The sequence below is a fragment of the Diabrotica virgifera genome, chromosome 2 (genome assembly GCF_917563875.1).
Source record: "Diabrotica virgifera virgifera chromosome 2, PGI_DIABVI_V3a".
Taxonomy (NCBI): domain Eukaryota; kingdom Metazoa; phylum Arthropoda; class Insecta; order Coleoptera; family Chrysomelidae; genus Diabrotica; species Diabrotica virgifera.
Genome location: NC_065444.1, coordinates 230,528,569 through 230,551,645, shown reverse-complemented (window position 1 = coordinate 230,551,645; position 23,077 = coordinate 230,528,569). Strand labels below are relative to the sequence as shown.

The 23,077-nt window shown below is 32.8% G+C and overlaps 2 protein-coding genes and 1 long non-coding RNA gene across 3 annotated transcripts; 2 read left to right on the top strand and 1 right to left on the bottom strand.

Moving 5' to 3' along the window:
- Positions 1 to 1,200: 1,200 nt before the first annotated feature.
- LOC126880475 (deoxyuridine 5'-triphosphate nucleotidohydrolase) lies at positions 1,201 to 16,741 on the bottom strand. Its single transcript, XM_050644336.1, has 4 exons — positions 16,480 to 16,741; positions 15,964 to 16,200; positions 9,752 to 9,897; positions 1,201 to 1,421 (listed from the first exon to the last, which is right to left on the bottom strand). Exons 1-4 carry the CDS (start codon positions 16,544 to 16,546, stop codon positions 1,365 to 1,367), a joined length of 507 nt encoding a protein of 168 aa, XP_050500293.1. The 5' UTR covers positions 16,547 to 16,741; the 3' UTR covers positions 1,201 to 1,364.
- A 309-nt stretch (positions 16,742 to 17,050) lies between these two features.
- On the top strand, positions 17,051 to 23,044 carry LOC126880476 (adenosine 5'-monophosphoramidase HINT1-like). Its single transcript, XM_050644337.1, has 2 exons — positions 17,051 to 17,348; positions 22,716 to 23,044. Exons 1-2 carry the CDS (start codon positions 17,199 to 17,201, stop codon positions 22,983 to 22,985), a joined length of 420 nt encoding a protein of 139 aa, XP_050500294.1. The 5' UTR covers positions 17,051 to 17,198; the 3' UTR covers positions 22,986 to 23,044.
- On the top strand, positions 17,355 to 18,285 carry LOC126880477 (uncharacterized). Its single transcript, XR_007696603.1, has 2 exons — positions 17,355 to 17,809; positions 17,858 to 18,285. It is a non-coding gene; the product is annotated as an uncharacterized LOC126880477 (long non-coding RNA).
- Positions 23,045 to 23,077: the final 33 nt, after the last annotated feature.

Genomic DNA, 23,077 nt, shown 5'->3' with positions numbered 1-23,077 from the left:
CAGTTTTGGAATATTTTTTGTATTTTTTTATGTTGCCTTCATAGTTCTCCGTATGGTTGCTACATAGGGTTATGATTGTTAAATTTTTTACTTGCTGCACTCTCATTAAAAGGTGCTTGCTGCACTCTCTGTAATAGAATATGGTCTGGCTGTATTTTCGTTTTGCAACGAAATTGAAAATGGTTATTCATTTTTGAGTTAAATTTTTGAAGTTATACTTCTTTAGGCGCGATTGAGAGTAAAATTTCGTAATACTGCGCGCATGCGCACAGACAGTATGGCGTTTAGTTGCTGAATCTTTCAAGTTATGTATAAATATATCAGTACAAGAAAAGGTGTGAAAAGAATATATTAGTGTTTTTAGTAAATATATTTATTATTTTTGTGTCTTTGGATTTGTCTTCCTCAGGAGTAAGATGAGTATTATTAAAACATTTTATTGTATATTTATTATACTTCACCTTCCAGTCTGTTTGTTACCGTGAATTGTCATTAGGTACGTCCGAACCGATACAGACACAGCCCTCGTAGCATTTGGTATAGCATTCAGCCAGAGATCGAGAGGTCTTGAGTTCGAGTCCGGAGCAATCCTATACTTTTTATTTTTTTGAAAGCGGTAAGCACAAAATTAGTTTGATGTTTAAAAAAAATTAAAACAAACTGTTTAAAGTATACTTATTTTTAAGAAATCATATAATAGAAGTATAACTGCTTACGTGCGTACAAAGTACACACACATTCTTTTTTATTCTAATTTTTCTAATTGCTTCTGCTACTTTTTGACATTTCTCGTCATACCAATCTTTTGTTCTTCTATTTCTATAAGTTTTTATTAAGGTTTCTTTATTCATGTTTAAAACTTTTTTATGCTTTCCCACTTTTCTTCCAGGTTTAATGTTTCTGGTTCTTCATTTAGTCTCCTGGTTAATAGCTCTTTGTACTTCTGTATAGTGATTTGTTTCGCATTGTTTTGATGTCGTTTTTTTTTGTTTTATTGTACCTTCCTTGTTCAGTTTATTTATAGTGAACACTTATATTTAGTTACTTAACCTGTAACACATATGTAATGAATCTATTTTACTTGCATGTGCATATGCATGTGACATGCAATTGCTTTACAATTCAAAAATCACATGGAACAGAGGTAATTCAGTACAAGAATGCAGAACAACAGTACACATTTGAATAAAACTCATAAGATAAAAAAAATAGGAATTTTAATCATACATTTCTAAATAAATTTAACATAAATCCACAAAGAACTGCTGATTAAACATTTACAAACGAATTTTAAATACTACATAGGAAACAAAAACATTAAATCTTAAAAATACTCAGAACATGGTAACTAAAATAATACATTTCTACTGGGTTCCTGTGGATCCAAAGCCTCCTTCACCACGGGCAGTATCAGTCAACTCCTAAAAATTAAATAATAATCACTATCACTATAATAATCAAGAATTATTAGTCTCTACTTCTTTGAAGTGCATAAGCACTTTGAAGAAAGAAAAATATGTGAGTAGTTATAAGCAAAATCTTAAAAAAATGCTCTTTTTATTTTAGAATAATTAATCACTCAAAATATGGGTGTATTGGCTCCGTGCGTCTCTCCTCTACTTACAAGTCACGTGACACGCTGTCAGATTTTGTCAGGACGTTTTAACATCGAGTCTTATGGGATTATTTTGTTAAACTTGAAAATTCTATTTTGTAGTGATAATAACCGAATACAATTCCGTGGCTGGCGTGAATATGTTGACATGTCTAAAAATGCAGTTTTTCAGGGCATTGATTTTAAGTTTTGACAATTAGCTGTAAAAAAGATTATTAACTTTTTTTTAGTTTAGTATCGTAAATATAAGTAATTTTAGTCGATTTTTACAAATCTGGAAAAAAAGTGGGATTTCCTTTGGTTATTTTATAGAAATCAGACTTGTCACATTGTTCACCTAGTACTTGTCAACTTATTCACCATAAGCAACTAACTCTAATTTAAATAAATCTGATGAAATAGAGAACTTTACAGCTAAATAAAACATGCCCTTCGGTTTGGAATATTTATTTCAGAAACTAACAGGAACGAAACATAAAATAAAAAACTGTAACTAAAATAAAACAGTCTTCTTTGTCACATACAAATAAAACTAAAAACAGTAAATAGTTTTTGTTATTATTCAATGCTCTCTTCATCTGCATTGTCATTATCGACATCATCTGGATCTCTTTCGTCAATATCGGGATCTGTTGATTTGGTTTCAGTTGTTTTTATATTTGAATAGAAGTCGTGGAACAAAGGATCTATTAGATGCAAAATGTCCAGAAGATCTTTTTTCTTTTCTTTGCTTATTGGTAAAGGTTCTTTCGTTATTACGTTTAAGTGAAAGGAGTGTGTAGGTTTTCCTCTTTTTCTGAAAGTAAGACATTTAAAGGGGGTATTATCTTCGAGATTATCTTTAAAATGAATTTCGCCAACGGATTTTTGATATTGCAGCCATTTAACCGGTTGCCATAAAAACTTATCTCCAGCAACATCCTTTTTTCTAATTGTGAAAGGTCCTTTTCTTAAGCCAAGCTCAGTAAAATTATAAAAATCGTTTAAACTCATATGAACAACTTTAAATGGGTTTTTTATCTTACATGATCTAACCAGTTGAATCCAATCATGAAGATGGTTAATTTTCATTTGTGTTTTTTTTTTAGTTTTCTCAATAATGGCGTGATCAGAGTCACATTCCATGTGACTATGACCACTAAGGAGAAATTTGTGATTAATAATTTCTAAAGTTGGGTGCTTGTCTAATAAAAATGTAAACATCATTGCCACGATGTTATTTTTATTCTGTCCACCGCAAGTATCTGAAAAGAATGTAATTTCTTTGACAACTGGTGGAAGATAATTTAAACAAAAGTGCCACAGACAGGATGCGATTTGATTTGCACCACGTGCTCCAATTGTCTCATCCCACATGTAACACATAGCTTCATCCGTTGCCAAGTTGTGAACCGTTAAATTAAAGGTCCAAAGCTGCCTCTTGTAAAAGGCAATTGAGGTTTGTAAAAGTGGTGTGGGTAGACACTGTTGGAGGTCAAACGCATAAGCCTGAAACGAGGAATCTTCTTGAGCTCTTACTTTACTGGCGCGTTTTGCAGAATAAGCCTTTTCAGCCTGCAAATGATGCTCAGCTAACTGAATTTTTAAATCTCCATTTTCCTCAGCTAACTTCATCTGCATCGTTATCATATCACAGGTGTGACAGGTGTCTTTTGATGGTTTTTTAAAAGACAGTTTTAAGTCGTGAAAACAGTTTGAGTACAGTTTTAAAGAAACCGGCTCTAAGCAAGTTTCTTTATATAGCCTATACATTTTTGCTATAGAAAGATCAGGAGATAAATATTTTTTATTCGTGGATTTTCTACAGTAATGGCTTTCGTAGCTAGGAAAAGATAGAATATGATTTTTGACTGAAGTTATATCTTCTATACTTTTTTTGTTGGCAGGAGGACCTACACCCCTTTGATCGGATTCTATTATTCCGGTTGAAGAAAACTTCTTCTTCTGGACAAGTACATTGATAAATCCTTTAGTCTCCCCTAATATTCTACAAAAACATTCTTTGCAGGTTCGTTTTGCTTCATTATTAACGATCAGTTTGTATGTACAATAACACTCTCTATTTATTGCTCTGCCGCCGGTTTTCTGGGTCTTTTTAGGTAAAATTGAAACTAACCCCGATATGTACAGAGCCCTTCGATCTCTACTCCCTAACTTCCAGTAATCATTAAAACATGTAGCCCTTTCGGCTTCACTGAACCTTTCCGCACATTTTAGCCTACAAGGTAATAAGTTTTTCGATAATCTTTTGGGTTTAGTTTTGCCTTTTTCTGTAGTATAGCTCTCTCCTGCATTTCTAAGCCTTTTACATTCTTCTCTTTCTCTTCGTGTTCGACCTTTTCTTTTTGTATCATTTCTACTGGTTAGAGTTTGCAAAACTGGAATATTTTCCGTATCAGAGTTGCTGTCGTTATTTTGCAGGTTTTCGACTGGATGTTTCATGAAATTTTCTTTGGATAAAACATAATCTGGATCTGCTACACTATCGTCTGAGAGATTTAAGTCTGAAAAAAAAATAATAATAATAGAGTGTGACCCAAAGGAAACAATCCACCTCAATATTTAGCAGTATTTATTAGATTTTAAAGAATTGACTAAACAGGTCGATTTTTGATCTAAGGGGGACAAATTTTTACATTACATACATCCGCCATTTGTCAACCACTTCCCTTCCACTTCCCCCACTACATATTTTTAAATAGGGAATATGGGTCCTGTGCTAGCTCATTTGAAAGAATATTGAATTCTATACTCAGTAATATAAACATTAACATAATTATTTATAGGCGGTGTCCAAGAAAAAAATTTAGTTAAATTTTTTCACCCAAAAAGAAGAATGTATGTCATTTATTTAATTCAAAATACATTCTACTGCTGTCACAAAACAGAAAAAAATGTTTTTTGATAAATAAACATTGCTTTTCGCTTAATTTCAATGTTCAAGCTGCCACCCATCTGTCTCGTGGTAGGTTGAAAATTGAATTTAAGCAACAAACAATGTTTAGTTATCAAATAAACATTTTTTTCTGTTTTCTGTCAGCAGTATAATGTATTTTCAGTTAAATAAATTACATATATTCTTCTTTTTGGGTGAAATAATTTAATTAAATTTTTTTTTCTTAGACACCCTTTATAAATAATTATGTTAATGTTTATATTACTGAATATAGAATTTAATTTCCTTTCAAATGGACTAGCATAGGACCCATATTCCCTATTTAAAAATAAGTGGCGGGGGAAGTGGAAGGGAGGTGGTTGACAAAATGCAAATGTATGTACCATAAAAATGTGTCCCCCTTAGATCAAAAATCGACCTCTTTCGTTATTTCTTTAAAATCTAATAAATACTGCCAAATATCGAGGTTGAGTTTTTGTTTTGGCCCACACTGTATACAATTCTACACACCTAGCTAATTTAAATAAATTTCTCACAAAAATTTCCGTTGATATCATTACAACCTATTAAAAATTGATTAACATCCACGTTTTTACAATTATTTCATTAATAAATTTTGCGTAGTCATATTAACAAAAAAAATACATTGATGTAACAGCTACTTTATTTGATAAAGACAACCTATTTCGAAAAAATTCTGATGATTTTAATTTAGCACCTTACTTTGCAAAGTATTATTTTACAAAATCTTCAGAAATATAGACCAACTTTTAGATACGGCAGTTCACAACTTTTTGAATTAAAGATAGGTACTTACTAAAAAACAATAACGTTCATGTCATTTTATTTTTACTAGACTATTTAGTTGATATTTTGTACCTACGGCAATGTTCACAAATATTCAAATATTTCCTGGGCTAAAGTTTACTATGAAACGTAACTGAAAAATTGTGTGCCCCATACCTCGAAGAAAAAAGATTAAACCAGTTATGTTTTCAGTGTATATAAGGATAATAATTTATAATTAAAATGAATAGTTGTAACGCCTTTAAGCCTATATTCAATCAACGCTATAACCATAGCATACGACATATATTTTAAAACCCATTGCCTCTAACAATATCTCACAAATTGATACTTGAGTACAAAGGTAAACATGCAACTTTTGTTACCTTTAATATTAATATAAGTTTTTTTACCAAATTAGCATGCATTTCTTACAGTAAAGCCTTACACTTACCTTCTTCTAGGATATTGTTTTCTCCTGTTGGTGAACAACTTTCACTTTTATTCTCTGGAATAAGATTTTCCACTTCCAGAAATTCCTCGTCATTACTTGGTACACAACCTTCTTTGACATTTTTGTGCAATTCTCTTAAAAATTGTACCCGCTTTGCCATTGTAACAGAAGTAACTGGTGTTTTCAACATTAACATATGTGATTAACTGAACAACTGAACAGCGGCAGCAGACAGAAAACCGTTAAACTGTATGTACATCACGTGACCCACGCACCTACATAATCGAAGCATCCTGATATTGAAGGCGGGAAATGTTCAGATCGTGCATCTCATTTTATCAACTTAAGATCATATTGTACCCAAAATGACAAGTCATGATATCAAAATACATAATAGTCAGAAACGAGACGTCAAGTTTCACATAACTAGTTATCAATTTATTATTACAAAAAGAGGATCAGGAATAACTGGATAAGTCGATGTATCACATTAGATATAGTGGCATTCTAACAAGTGTAACATCACAAAATGAGTTATAAAAATACGTAAAGGAATCTAAAGTAAAGATTATGTCAACAACTCGACTGGTCAAATTTAAATTTTCTTTATCAATTTGATATCTATAGATATTAGATATATCTCGGCTTTCAAAGAGCTGTCAGTATATTCACAATGGGTTTAAACGTTATTAATGTGATTTCTTAAGATATTCAGTTATTCACAGCATAAAGTCATTAATAAGCAATCCATTGCAATAAATATCACAAAAATGCAAAATTTTGACTTGTCAAGTTATTCACGCCAGCCACGGAATTGTTAGAGTTCATTAGTTATTAATTTATACTGCAATTTATAGTACAACAAAAATATTTTCTTTTTCATTAATAAAGATTTATTGACATAAACTGCGATAGTGAGGTTATGTATACAAAATCAAACTGATAATCAATATTGGAAATAGAAGAATTTATATCAGATTAAGTGCGTTTTTATTTTCTGTTTATATTAATACATAATATCACTAGCGTGACACGGCATTTTTTTAAATGTCTCATTTAAACATACACAAAGCGTCCTGATAAAATTTCAAAAAACCGCCACCATGAGCAGGTCGGTCGATTTTGCTTTGACACTTTGTTAACGCGCAGAGCGAATAGACTCAGAATTCGGCTGGAAAATTGAAATTGAATGTTGCCAAATTGAGTAAAATTCAGTTTGGCAACATTGTGGTAAGAACAGGTATTCTTAAATTTCAACAGGACTGTGTATAATGGTGGTATTATACTTTAAAATTTTAAATTACATAAATTAGTTTCTCACGAAGTTTTATCAATAGTGCTCCAATTAAAATAAAAAGTTATATGATTTTAAATAGAAAAGCATGTACATTTTCCCTGTTACATACACTTTGGGCTAAAATTAATAATAATAATAATATCGTATGGCATTTTTGCCGGGGAGATCCTTTCGGATAGTTCCAGCGCCAATTACATCTTTAACCCTGTTTCAAGTAACTAGTGTCGATGTACACTAGCCCAGGGGGACCGACGGCTTAACGTACTCTCCGAGGCACGGTGAGACGGCTCGTGTCATTATTGGAAATGAAAATGGTTTGTCTTTGGCAGGGATCGAACCCACGTACACTGGCGTATGAGGCCAGCGATTATGCCGTTACTCCACGGCCGCTCGGGCTAAAATTAACTGGCCACCTTAAAAATGGGTCATTTTTGATGTCTTATATCTCATAAATCTGTTGTCCGATTTAAGTGATATTTTTAGTATTTTATAGCCTTATTCCTTGACAATATCGTTATAATAATATTGTTCCTAAACAGGTAAATTTTCATTGTATGCCTCAACTGGTTTTAAAGTAATAAATAAATCGTCAGTTTGTCAGAAAAATTTCAACACCCCCTATCTCGGAAACGAAGCATTTGCGGACATAAGTTTATAAAGCAAACTGTCATTATCTTTTCATGCAGAATTCCCTTAAACTTGCCAAAAATTTTTTAAAAACACCCTGTATTGATAAAAAACAGGTCTAGTTGTTAAAGCACCTAAATTTTTTATTATCCAACAAGCCAATCAATCAAACAACAAAATGCTGAGAAAGCATGAGGCTATAGTTAGGTTTTAATTTCAGTATTCTACAAATGCTAGAATATTCCGCAGGGTGATGCAAACTTTAAGAAAAAAACCCAGTTTGATTCATACACCCAGTATACAATGAAAATTTACCTGTTTAGCAACAATAATATTATAATGATATTGTCAAGGAATAACGCTATAACATATTAAAAAAGTCACTTAAATCGGACAACAGGTTTAGGAGATATAAGGCATCAAAAATGACCAATTTTTAAGGTGGCTGATTAATTTTGGCCCAGAGTGTATATCAAAAATGAAAAATCTGGAAAGTCGTAAGTATCAAATATAAAAATACACTAAACCAAGTATAAATACTATAGATCTATTTCTAATTAGGTACTTACAACTCTATTCAGAATCACTGTGTTGCACATTATATCACTGTCATCACTGGTATTGTCTACAGTTATAATAAATTGGTAAATGTTGGCAAATATTTAGCGTATTCATTTCCACCCCCGTTACGTGTTCAATGACATTTTTCCAACTTGTAGCTTTTGTTTTTTACTTCTGCAATTAATCAGAAAACAGCTGATGAAAATTTGGGAGCCACATTTTTTCTTCTTATATTTCCTTTTAATTGCGCTCATATTAATTCTATTGGATTTAATATTCAAAAATGAGGATGTAGTCTAAGCACGGTATGTCCATTTTTGAGAGCACACTCATCAACAACATATTTCTTTTGAAATTGCTTACTTTGAGTCACCTCTAATAATTGCTTTTTCATATATGTTGCTTCAAAATATACAGATGACCCAAAAAAATTCAACATCTACAAGGACAAATATTTATTTATGGAAGTATGCATTATAATATATCGAGGGGTTCGAGCGAAAACCTGATAACTAAAAATAATATTGCTTCGAAATAATCGCGATTAAAGATTTTAGTAAGTTTAAAGAAGATTTCAAATCGTCATAGGAAGTTCAATAAAATCGTCATTAAACTTTCTATGAAGATTTGAAAACTTCTTCAAACTTCCTAAAATCTTTAATCGCGATTATCTCGAAACAATGTTATTTTTAGTTATCGGGTTTTCGCTCAAACCCCTCGATATTCTTATTATTTAATTAGATTACAAACAAATTTGCATTTTCTTAGCAAGTCTTCTTAGTTTGCTGGAGATTTAGGCAATAGATTTAGGCTTCCCACACATTTTGTCACACACGATGGGTGACAAATCAGCGATTTTGATCACCACTTTCAAGTGTCAAATATGTTTCATAATAAATACTCAAATAAGACTTCAACTTCTGATTCTTCAATTTTGCTATAACAGGGAAAATGTATATATACAGGCTTTCTTATTTAAAACCATAACCTATTTATTTTAATTGGAGCAACATTGATAACACATTGAAGGAAAACTTTCGTATTTAAAATTTTAAAGCATAAGATCGATGGCTTAAAGCACACTTATTGTATGTCCGTGCATGTACTTTTTGAGAAAATCGAGTTTGAATGTTTAAGCTCTTGTAGCACAGTGCTACAGCACAGTTTTGAAATGTCATTTGTACCATACCAAACGCATTAGGACATGCAATTTTTGTGTAGGATGATAAGACTGTTAGGAGCTCATCAAGGTACAGTGCATAACTCAATAATAGAACAAAATGACATTCAATAAGTGTGCTTTAAGCCATTCATATGGTCCTGTTGATAGGACTCAGGGATTAGAAGCTTCAATTTATAATCTGCAGATTCTGACCGAATTCCGGTTGTACATACTATACGTACATATATGTTCACATGTGCTGACTAAATGAATAAAACTCAGTAACAAAATGTGGACACCATTTTTTTACACAATAAGGTAACTGAAATTAAATATTGAATTAAAAATCATACCTTTACTTCTTCAAGTTCAGGATAAAAGATTCTTTCACAGATCAGCTGAGCAATTCTATCTCCACTCTTTACTTCAAAATCATTGTCGGAATGGTTGAATAGAACAACCTTCAGTAGGCCACGGTAATCTTCATCAACTACTCCAGCTGTTAAAAAGAAAAGTCAATAAGTAAATTGATAGAACTTTTGTTAAAACTATGTAGAATATATTTTATTTTGGTCATATATCGTCGGCTTACTGCCAAAACCAACTAACTCCACTTTTTAAAGTTTTGAGGAATCAACGTTTTAAACTTTAATTTGAAATGAAAAATCGTTTGAATTTAAAAATGATTTAATGACTGAAAAATATTAAAGTAAATAACATTATAAACGAAACATTTTGTTAAAAAATTATTAAAATGAAGTGAAAGTTAAAAAAAAGTACAAAAAACATTTTTTTTTCGGCACTTGTCGGGTTTTGGCTGTACAAAGTTAGTCAACTTCTAGGTAACTTTGAACATCACTGTCCTCCATATCAGGCACTTGTCTTGTTTTGGCAGAACTAGAATATTGTAAATGATAAAATACTATTTTATTTAAACAGAGATGTGCAGACAACTGCACATATCTGTTTTTGGCTGAATAAAAGTGTCATCATTGGAATTAGTTGTTTTGAGACCCTTCTGTTTCCCACATTTAAAATCTGCTTTGAAGTGTCTGGTTTCATCAGTACATTCTTTGATAATTATTAAGTACAAAGGCGTACTTAACTCAGAATCGACAAAAAGTGGAGTTAGTTGGTTTTGGCAGTAAGCCGACGATATGTATTAAACCTTGGCTGCGTTTAGAGATATTTATAAACTTACGTTGAGTGTGTTACAAGGCATATATTATGTCCTGTAATGAACATTTGCCACAGTCCATTACAAAAGAGTCAACACAGCCAACCGTTATTGTAATACGAGGCCTATTTGTCTTGTAACACAGCCAAGGTGTAACACAGCAAAAAGATTTAATTTTTGTCTATCTCATCAACAAAATGTATTATGCATCATCTTTTTCCTCAGAAAACCATAATATCGCAACAATAAATGAGCGAAACAATATGTCACAATCCAAAATCAAAGCTAATGGTCTGATACAAACAGTAGCATTTGAACTTGTTGACAAGATGTGCTAGTTTCCAGTGAAAAGGATATTTAAAAAAGTATTAATTCAAAAAACGACCATGTGTAACACATGTTTAACATTTCTTTCAGGAAAAAGTATCATAAATAGAATTTTTTGAAGAACACTGTTTGTAGTTTTTTAGTTGCTATTTTCTTTTAACAAATATTTTTCCTATCTTACTCTAGTCAAATTGCAATAGGTAAAACATTGATCCAAAAATTAAAATGTACCTATACTAACTAAAATGAAAAAAAAAAGACTAAGTTTTTCAACCTAATAAAAATATTTGTAAATTAAATATTTTTAAAAGATTTTTAATTGAAAAACTTTATTGGCCCATTTCCTGGTGACAACCTCCAAGGCTTCTACAATATGCAAGCCAAATGGATGCTGCAGTGAAGACTAAAGGGAAGGAATTCTACACTATGCAATTCACAACCCCCGTCTGCAGCGTGGTAAAGTTCCAACGGAAAATGGACCTAGTAGAGTAACTAGGTCCATTTTCCGTTGGAACTTTACCACGCTGCAGACGGGGGTTGTGAATTGCATAGTGTAGAATTCCTTCCCTTTAGTCTTCACTGCAGCATCCATTTGGCTTGCATATTGTAGAAGCCTTGGAGGTTGTCACCAGGAAATGGGCCAATAAAGTTTTTCAATTAAAAATCTTTTAAAAATATTTAATTTACAAATATTTTTATTAGGTTGAAAAACTTAGTCTTTTATTTAGCAGATGCCGCGAGGCACCTACTACCATCTCGTCAGTTGCGGTGGGAGATGGATATGTCGAAGATTTTTACCTGGGCCAGAGAAAAGTAGCCTATGCAGTCTCTGATGAACCTCTAACAAGAGGTGAAATCGTCGATAAGGGTGCTGGCTGCACTCTCTGATCTGAGTAAAAATTAAGACAGTTTTGGTTTCGCACCGCAACTGAATGAATAAAAATGGTATACATTTTTATTTTTAAAATGAAAAATTTTAAAAAACAAAGCAATTTTGGTTTTGCTTTCCTAAAACTGCCATAAGATCAGCTATCACGTACTGAACTGATTGTTTGGCAGTTAACCCATTCGTGAACACAGCTGCAGACACTTATAAAGGGGAAATTACTGTCTGCATATGAAGACATGTCAATGAATATCTTAAAAAGAAAGAGGAACAACAACTCAGATGCTGAACACCAAATACAAAGACATTCTGATTTGCAAGTTCCTGGAAGGAATAGGAGAGGAAAACTAAAGGAAAACTGAAGAAAGATGCTTATGACAGGACATATCGATGGCTTTTATTTATTTATTTATTTACGGGAAACCCCCATTAACAGTACAAAAACATAAGTTAAATTTTTAAGACAGGTTAGATCTTATAACTAGGTATATCCAAGTTAAAAAATTCAAAGTAATTATAATTGTATCAGACACTGAATCTAGACCATTGAGATAACTAGTACATAGGCTATTATAAAAATAATAATTTCAAACTATTAAAACAAAAACATTTAGAACAAACCTAATACTATGTAATACAAGATAGGTACCTCTTTAGTTGGTTCAAACTGTATTTAAATAAGTTGATCTGCAGATTATTGGCCAAAGACATGCATCTGTCAAGAGGATTATTCACACCATAAGTTGTTCTATGAAAGGGAATTCGAAAAGTTGGTTGATGCCTTAAATTACGATGTGGTATGTGGAAAGTAACATATTCTAAGATATTAGGACAATCTAACAGACCATTAACCAACTTAAATAAGAATATTAGTGAAAATCTATCTCTACGGATGCTTAGTGGAGTCAATGAAATGTGTTGCTCAATCTCCATGTAATTATGATTAGCTATAGCTATAGTAATTCCACATTTAAAAGCACACACTCTTAAGAATCTATGTTGTACTCTTTCCAAATAAATCATGTGATTTTGAAAATAAGGAGACCAAATTATTGAACAGTATTCCAAAATTGATCTGACCAAACAACAATAAACAACCCTGACAGTATGAACTGAAAAGTATTTGCAATTTCTTAGCACAAAACCAAGCATTTTACTACTCTTTACAGCTATTGAATTAATATGATTTATAAAAGTTAATTTCTCATCAAATATGATTCCCAAGTCTTTGATAGTAGTAACATATTTAAGTGGTTGATTATCAATAACATATGATGACTGGTATTTGAATATTTTACGTGTAAAACTAATAAAACAACATTTTTTAACATTGAGATCCAGCTTATTAACCCGACACCAACAGTGTAATTGGTCTAAATCATTCTGTAAAAGCAACTGATCGTCTGGGCCCTCAACAATCCTCCAAAGTTTTAAATCATCTGCAAACATTAAACAGTGACTATGTTTAAAACAATTAACGATATCATTAACAAAAACATTGAACAGTAAAGGAGAACAGTGTCCCCCTTGAGGAACACCAGAAGTAGCGAATATAGTTTCAGAGAGGTTGCCACCAATTTTAACATACTGAACCCGGCCAATTAGTGAACTTTGAAACCACAAGACAATCTGATGATGGAACCCGAACTTTTGCAGCTTAGTGTGAAAACCTCGTATCTCATTTTTTTTCGAAAATGACATTTTGGTGGTTTTAGTTTGAAACCCTTGTATCTCACGATTTACAACTGTTAGAAAAATTCCAAATACACTAGACTATTTTCTACAGCCGAAAAAAGAAACCACGTATATCAATTGCTCTCTTGATTTAGTGTGAATACCACATATATTTATAACCAAGAATTTGGTACGTTTGAGAGATTCGACTTGCAGAAATGTTTTTTGTGAACAACAAAAGGCAGTCGGGCATATAGGAACATTTTATGAACCTTAAATCAAAAGATTTGTATTGTATCGACCTAGTACAGTGGAACCCCGATGAGTCGGCCTCCGATAACCCGGAAGTCCGGCTAACCCGGATCGATTTTCATCAGATAAAATAAAAATGTTTTCACTTTCGACTGAGTTTTTTTACCAAGAAATAAACAATAATGTATACAACTGTACGTAATTTACATGTACTGGACATAAGTATTTCATTTTTTGGCAATTATAATTAAGTTTATCTGTAAGAGTACCATATTTTATGAATTTTTACCATATTCTCCGGCTAACCCGGATTTTCGATAACCCGGATCGGCAGCGGTCCCGATTAATCCGTCTTATCGAGGTTCCACTGTATTTGGAGGTGTGCAATAAGCTATGGAAAATGAAAACCTATAAATAATAATAAACATAATCTCATTTAAGATGAAAAACACGTATATCAAGATATACGAGGTTATCATAGTTGCTTGGGCAAAGGCTCTATATACTGCAAGGATATTTACATGTTTTTCATAGTTAATATTTGTATTTCCAATTTAATAGCAACATTTAACACTTTTAGCTCTGTGGCAATATCAGATATTTTTCTTAATGTGCTCGAATTAAACATACGTAACATAATTTTTGTTTTTAGGTTGTATTATGCAGAAAATCAGTTTTTTGCCTCTCCTTTAAAATTGTAATTTAATGAGATACGAGGTTTTCACACTAAGCCATCGATATTGGAAAAGGAGATTGATATTCGTATAATCCAAGACAGAAACGCAATTGGTGAAGCCTACCCCATTTAGGAATAAAGAATAAATTAAACAAGAGTGATGACAAATCAAAATATCACATCAACTTAGATGGAAGTGAGATCTAAAGTGTCGAAGAGTATACTACCTCACACAATCAAATTAAGCAAACAGAATCAAACAACAGGGATAACTAGAAGAATCCAAATGACTTGGGCAGCAGTAGGAAGACTCGGTGATGTGCCGAAAAACAAAAAGATACCAATAAATTTGAAGAAAAGGGTATTCAACAGTTGTATTCTGCTGGTTATGCTATATGGAATGGAGACCATGACACTTTGAAATTCTTTATTGAAATAGAAATCCTACTAACAATATTTAAATATGAATTTGCTTAATTAAATACAATATACAATACATGCAATATTATACAACACATACAGATTTATTAAAAATTATTTTTTTATCTAGGTAAAATATATGTCTTTAGTAATTTTTTAAAAATTTGAACTGTCAGTGCATTCTTAACACTGGGGGGAAGATGGTTAAATTCATTCATACATTTGTAAAACAGGGATGTCATTGTGCTATGTTTATTAGTTTTTTGAATATCAAAATCTTCAATATTTCTCATGGTATATGAATGAACTTGACCCCTCAATGTAACATATTCATTAAAATATGCAGGCAGCATTCCTTTTTTTAATTTAAAAATGAAAACCATAGTAAGGTAGTAAAGCCTTTGTTGAACTGAAAACCAACCTAAAGTAGAGTACATCATCTCAATTGGCGTGTAGCGATTGCATCGAAGAATTGTTCTCATACCTCTGTTATACAAAATTTGCAATGATTGAATTGATCCTTTATCACCTAAATATAAAGCACTTGAACAGTAGTCAAAATGGGGCTGAATTATACTTCTAAATACAGTGATCCTTGAAAATAATGATAGATCTTTGCTAATTCTATTAAAGAAAAATAACTTACAGAGTTATCAGCCAATAGATTGAGAATGACACCAAGGGCAATCGAACAAGCTGTGTTAGGATATAAGAAATGAGGACGTGTGAAGCAGCACAACGGTGGAAGATGTACTTGGAGGAATTGCACAAATGAAATGGAACTGGGTAAGACACGTGGCACGGCAAAACAATAAAAGGTGGACGAGAAACATTGTACATTGGAGACCAAGCGAGCACAGTTGTAGTAGAGGGAGACCACAAAAATGATGGCTCGACATCACAGAAACTGGCACCAAATAGCATAAAACAGAGAAGAATGGAGAACTCATGGGGAGGTCTTTATCCAGGAGTGGATGCCAACACGCTGAAGAACTAAGAAGTATTTATACCATTTAAGAATAATTTTACAAATATGTACCTTCGAAATAGATAATGATACTTACCTTATTAATACAGAGTTTCTTTATTAATAGAGATTCAAAAATATCATTAATACAAAGTGAATACTGTATATCATGTTAAATTATCTTACCTCCGACATCAATGAAGTTCTTTACAGCTAAACCAGATCTTGGAGCAATTCTTCCATAGCAACCTTCTGGTAGTTCAATTTTCAGCCCTGTATCCACCAGGGCTTTGCCCCTAGCCGGTACCACGACATCATGTGCACTTTTTAAGTCATAACCAGCAGCTTTTACAGAACCCTTGGTTGGAGGATAAGCTTCTTCAATTACTTTGGTGTATTTAAGTAAAATATTGGCTCCATTTGCTGAAGGCATAATTGAAATGTTATTCGATAAAAATCAAAGTTTCCCGGACAAAAGATGCTTACAAAATGAAGAAGTAACGAATTTGCCGGGCTGGTATATATAAGACCGCCAAAATCTTGGCGGTATTTTTTTTGACGGGCGGGACATTTGGTTTACAGCGCGGAAATTTGAAAATATTCAACGGTCTTCTGATCTATACCAATCAAAACTGAATAGAAAAATCTTATTCAGATAAGTTTTACTTTAACAAAAATTAATTACATAATTAGTTAACATACCAAAACCACAGATGGAACATACGTTTTTCACATTTTCTTTATTAATTTCAGCTCCTTGAGACTGCATTGAGTGGTATTTGCAGGAGTAGGCATATGGTTAATATTTAAGTAATTATAAACATGATAACCATAGATGCGTAGATTTATTTTAAAACTAAAACCGTAAAACCTAAACGTATTGAGCCATTATTTTTAAGTAATTTTTAAAAAGTATGAGGTTAGAATAATTTTTGACGTGTTAGTAAAAACAAGTAAGTTCTGTAAAATCTGTGGAATTGCTAAGATGGTCAGAAGATAAATATTTTCGGAATATTCTCTAAAAGAAGGTATTTTTCTTTAAGTTTTTAAAATACCAACAGAATGCATATTTAAACAGATACACAGATATTTTTATAGGACCTCTATGCACAGTTGCCAAATTTTAATGTGACCCACACCACAGCGGTGGACACGCTAGGTTTTCTCAACTGTCAGTACAGTCGATAACACAGTCTACGAGAAGTTCAGGGTAAATTAAAGTTGGAATTACAACAATTATTTATGTATGTCTTTGTACTCACTTTATTAATGTTTAAAAAATTACGGGATCTGGATTTCAAAGCATATTTTTTTATAATTCTCGTATCAAAGTTACGCGTGAAGTTAGTCGTATTGACGACAGTTGAGAAAACTTGGTCAACCAGTCAAGAGTGTCAACTTAACAGTGTCAAGAAGTGTCAATGTCAATGTGTCTGTGTCAAGTCACAATCAAGTTAAAAATGGCCGATGAAGTACAACTTGCACAAGTTGCCGAAGCCGGTGGAGATACAATATTTGGCAAAATATTAAGAAAAGAAATTCCATGTAACTTCATTTATGAGGATAATTTGGTAATAATTTATATTCAGCTTCTTGCAACTGTCTTACCAAATTTGTTTTGTACTTGTGCTTTATGACCAGTAAAGCTTTAAAGGTCAAATTAACATTAAATTGTATGCAAGTTTTGTGGAAAAACCAGAACACTGTGTGTATTAATTGTAGGCAATGTTAATAATCATTAATCCTAGATATTAATCCTGTTAATAATCATTAATCATGGGCACTGGACACATGTTATGTTCACATTACACAAGGAAATTCGGCAACAAAGCTCGTCAGGCACACTGAGCTATACTATAATATATAAATTTACAGACAATGGCAGCAAGTAGTCTTAATTTCTTTGTAGATTTGATTGATAGTTCATCTGAGGATGTAAGATGCTCCATTTTGCACTTTTATCAAACCAAATAACACTTCGTTTTGGTGGCGAAATGTCAGTTTTGGCTATGCAGGCTCACTGGTTATTATAGTGAGTGGTATTTTTGTAATATATGAGATATAATATAAATTAATATAGTATAATTCACTTACAGGAGTAGGGCTGTATGCTCTGTCCAACCTTATTCCTGATAGTAATTGACTGGATCATGTCTAAGGCTACTAGTAATAAGATGGAATGTTTTTAATCAACTTGAGGACTTGGAATTTGCAGATACATATGCCTTTTAACAGAAAAAAGACAACACATGCAACGCAAAACTGAAAAAGTAGCAGAGTCAGGGAAGAAGGTCGGACTTAACCCCTAAGTACTAACACCTTAAATCAATGACCTAAACACTAACTAACCGTCAGACAGGTTTAACATTTTACTTGTTATTTTTTATTTGTTTAATACTTTAATGCAGAAAAATATTTCGATGACTTACTGAAAGTATTACTTATCTAAAAAACACAGTAGTTGATCTAGTTTTTCTGTATTTATTAAAATAAAAAACATAACAAAAATAGATTTGTTCTAAATATCTCAGCTTCGGTCTTCCTCTTGTTCTTTTTCCTACTGGCATCTGTTTGAATATTTTGTTTGGTATTTCGCCTTCTTCCATTCTTTCTACATGTCCCATCCAACGCAGCCGTCCTATTTTAATGAATGTTATGATATCTGGATCCTGGTATATTTCATATAGTTCAAAGTTGTACCTTCTTCTCCAAATTCCATTTTCTTTTGTGCCCTTATATATGTGTCGCAAGATTTTTCTTTCAAAGGTGGCTAGCAATGTTTTCTCTCTTTTAGTGAGTGTCCAGGTTTCTGAGCCATATGTGAGTACCGGTCTTATTAGGGTTTTGTATATTTGGCATTTTGTTTTCCTTGCGACGTTGTCTGATCTTAGTTGCCGAATTAAGCCATGATAACTTTTATTGGCAATAAATATTTGCCTCTTCACTTCCTCTGCTACGTTATTATCAGATGTGACTAGGGATCCCAAGTATGTAAAGTTTTTTACCCCCTCAATGTTGTATTCTCCTATTGTTATATTTTGTGGCTGCCTTATTTCTGTGTTTTTACTTACCTGCATATATTTTGTTTTGTTCTGGTTGATTTTCAGGCCACTATTTTGTGCAGCTCGTTCTATTTGATTGAATGCCTCTATCATTTCTCTTCTTGATCTTGCGATTATGTCAACATCATCTGCAAATGCTAGTATTTGCACGCTTTTATTAATTATTGTTCCTCGAGTATTGACTGTTGTGTCCCTCATTATTTTCTCGAGTACAATGTTGAACAAGATGCATGATAGAGCGTCTCCCTGGCATAGTCCCTTTTTCACATCTATTGTTTCCGTTAGTTCATTTTGTATCCGGATTTTAAAAATAAAAAACTGGAGAAAAAAAGCATGAAACAGATCAGAGTGGAGAAGAATCCTGGAACAGGCCAATACCCAGAAAGGGCTATCGAGCCAATCAGTGGCGGCTCGTGGTAATTTAAAGAGGGTGTTCAATTAAAGAATGTAATTATACGAACGGTGAATACGCGCCGCAGGCGAAAAATTTTTGGGGCGTCGCCAAAAGATGTTCTGTAAAATGAAACCTATCTTTTACCCGATTATTCAGGATGTCACACACTTTTTTTGTTTTGTGCAGAATATGATACCTACTGAATGATGGCGCTTCTTCGGTGGTGAAGGTGGAGGCAGAAGTTACGAATAATGAAATGGCTTTGTCAAAACTGTTTAAAAATCCGTTTATTTTAACAGCATCCAAAGACCGAGATTGAAATTATAGTTTTATTCTTTGAAAATACTAAACATGGAAAACAAAATAAAAAATGTAGTTTATTACACCAACATAATCACTAAGTTTTTCTATAATGTTCAGCTTTAAAACAATGTTTAAACTTTTTGTTTCTTATTGCACATTCTTGTACCAAGTTTATCTCCGGCCAAGTTAGTCCATTCTTTTTATAAGAAGTCGATTTTCAAAACTATTTCCATTTTCTTTTATAAACTTTACTGAATAAGGCTCCACCATCCTAAAAAAACTACCTACCAATATTGTATTTAATGAAATTCCACAATAGAAAATGCCAAACTGTGAATCGAAACGCTTCGCCCCGGTCTCTGTGTGCAGTGCACAAATGGTCAATGTTTTAAGATAGGAGAATCCCTGGTTCACGGATTTAAGAGCTCTCGTTCTTCTATAGGGTTACTGTATAGTGGCTTGGTTCAATTTCAATTCTGCACTTACCACGTGCATCTAGCGTAGCGGTGTTGTGCAAACAAATTATGTGATTAATAAATACAGTTATATTTTAATGATACTATGATATTTATGAGAATTAAGAAAAAATATTTTAATGATATTTATGAGATTTTTAAAAATATGTATTTTAATGAAATATGATTGGGTGTTCACTGCACAAATGAACCAATGGAGAAACCGCCCCTGGAGCCAATGATGATAACAAAAATAGAAGGATTGTTTGTGTGACTTTTTATTCGTGAAAAAGTGTGATAAAAATGAAACAAATCAAAGAATCTTGATAAAAATTTAGAATCGATTTAAACAAAGAGTAACAAACATGAAAATAAAAACGTTTTTAAAAAATGTTAAAACAAAAAAAACTGACAGGCACTAACATTTGTACAGTGTAGCAATGGTAGTCAGTGGCATCATTTTCATCACAAATTGATCCCACTTCGCTTATGTCGTCTTATACCTGGTCAAGTCATTTCAAAAGGGTTTCCTCATAGTCTTTATCCCCTTATTTGAACTCTTTGATGAACTGGGGCACATTATGTTAAATTACGAACTGGGCACAAACACTAACACCCCATCTATTAGACGGAAATCACACTTTGAGTGTAAATATCTTTCGAATAACAACCTGCCGCACATTGCCGAATTCAATACTGCTAAGTAACAACCCAACTTAAAAAGTCATAAACGGGTGACCTTCAAAAATTTCTAGAAAGGGAAATATCCCACTTTCAACAAGCGATGCCGTTTGAGAGACAGTGTGTTAGTACTTAAGGGTTAACATAAATGTCAGAAAAACTAAGATAATGAATACACCAAGAGAAATGGGAATATCACTGGGAGGCACGGAATTAGAAACGGTAGCGAAATTTAACTACTTGGGCAGTATTTTGAACAACAAAGGAGGGATGGAGGAGGACGTAAAACAGAGAATAGGAATAGCTCAAAACGCATTCAATATGCTAAGGAAAATGTGGTCTTTACGTCAGATGACAAGTAAAACCAAGATAAGATTATTTAACAGCAACGTGGAGACTGTGTTATTATACGGAGCAGAAACTTGGAAAGTGTCAAGAAAATGTATCGTACAGATGCAAGTGTTTATAAATAAATACCTAAAGAAGATTCTTAACATTTACTGGCCAAACCGCATATCAAACCAAGAATTATTATGGACAAGAACTAACCAGGTACCTATATCTAAGACAATATGCAAAAGGAAATGGAGTTGGATGGGGCACACACTAAGAAGACCTGATACAGACATAGCGAGGCAAGCCCTATAATACACACCACATGGCAAGAGAAGACCAGGTAGACCTGTAGAAACATGGAAAAGAAGTGTGGAAAAAGAAATTGGCAGAAATAAAGATTAGTGCAAAGGACAGGACAGAATGGACGCAGACAGTTGACGCCCTATGCTCCATATGGAGTGAACAGGAATAAGTATAGTCCGTCCGCTCTAACTTTTCCCACGTGTCATGACTTATTTTCAAACAAATTAAATCAAAACCTAAAGTGAAACGTACGCTGATGTGTGTAGTATATAGTATACAAAATGTATATACACATCGTCGGTCGGTCGGTTCACTTTAGGTTTTGACTTAATTTGTTTGAAAATAAGTCGTAACGCATGGGAAAAGTTAGAGCGGACAGACTATAAGTAATTCCCTGTGTTATGGTTGAAGGTCAGGAAGAGAGTGTAATTGAAAAATTTAAGGGACTGGTTTAAATGCAGTTCAATAGAACTCTGTAGAGCAAAGTTAGTGATGATGATATCCAACCTCCGATTGGGAGACAGCACTTAAAGAAGAAGAATAGTTTGCCCTGCATGACAAGCTTTAATTTGTTATCATATGTTCCTATGCGATTAATTGAGGCGCTCAGAGCAACAGGGGCCTAACCCCAAAAACGAAGTTTTGAGAGAAATGCAATCTTTGCCTTCATATTTACATTATGTTTATGGGATGGCAGTACAAATTATGTAGCACCATTTAGCCAAATATAGAGTTAGGTTGTGTAACCCTTGTTAATCCAAAGATTTAATATTGCTGCTTTTATTGATATATTAATCTAAAAATGCTCACTTTGTGGGTTAGGCCATTGTTGCTCTGAGCGCCTCAATTATAATGTAAAAGATGTGTGGATAATTCAATGGGTCCACCGAATAATGTTTTAAGAGCCACATTATTTGTTTTTAAGAAATCCAACAAAAAGTGTTAAAATTATAATAATGCTAAATTTATACATTTTAAGGGTTAGTAATACAGTGCATTGTAGTCAGCTACAAACTGTATTACTAACCTTTAAAATATATCTATAAATTTACCTACAATTTTAACACTTTTTGTTTAATTTTTTAAAAACGAATAATGTGCCTTATGTTACTCGGCAGATCCATTCAATTATGTAGCTATAATTAATATTACTAAACTATGTAACTGTGTTCGGTTCAGTGAACAGAGTATATTATAAAGTCATTATCCAACCCAGAAGAAAGTGACAGGAATACATAGATATGTACAACTAAAAATATCTCCAGAAAATGTCTCCAGTAAAATATATAGTTCTGAATTAAAGACTTAAGCCTATTTGTATGTTTAGCAGATTAAAATCAGTTTTTTCTTTAGCAGTTATGTCCGTGAATTGAAGTACAATAAAAAATAATTTGCTATTTTTAGTGTGTTGCTTTTGACGACGTCAACCCACAAGCGCCAGTCCATTTTCTTGTAATTCCCAGGAAATGTATTCCACAGTTATCAAAGGCTGAAGACGATGATGAAGCTCTATTGGGTCACCTTTTAGTAGTGGCAAGGAAAATTGCTCAGAAAAGGAATTTGAAAAATGGTTTTAGAATTGTGATTAATGATGGTCCTATAGGTGCTCAATCAGTTTACCATCTTCATATACATGTTTTGTCTGGAAGGCAAATGCAATGGCCACCAGGCTAAGCTTTTTATTTGATATAAATTGGTGTTTAATTATTGGAAATAAATCTTAGATCAGCAAAGCTTTTTTAATTCTTTGTTTCCATTTTTTCCGT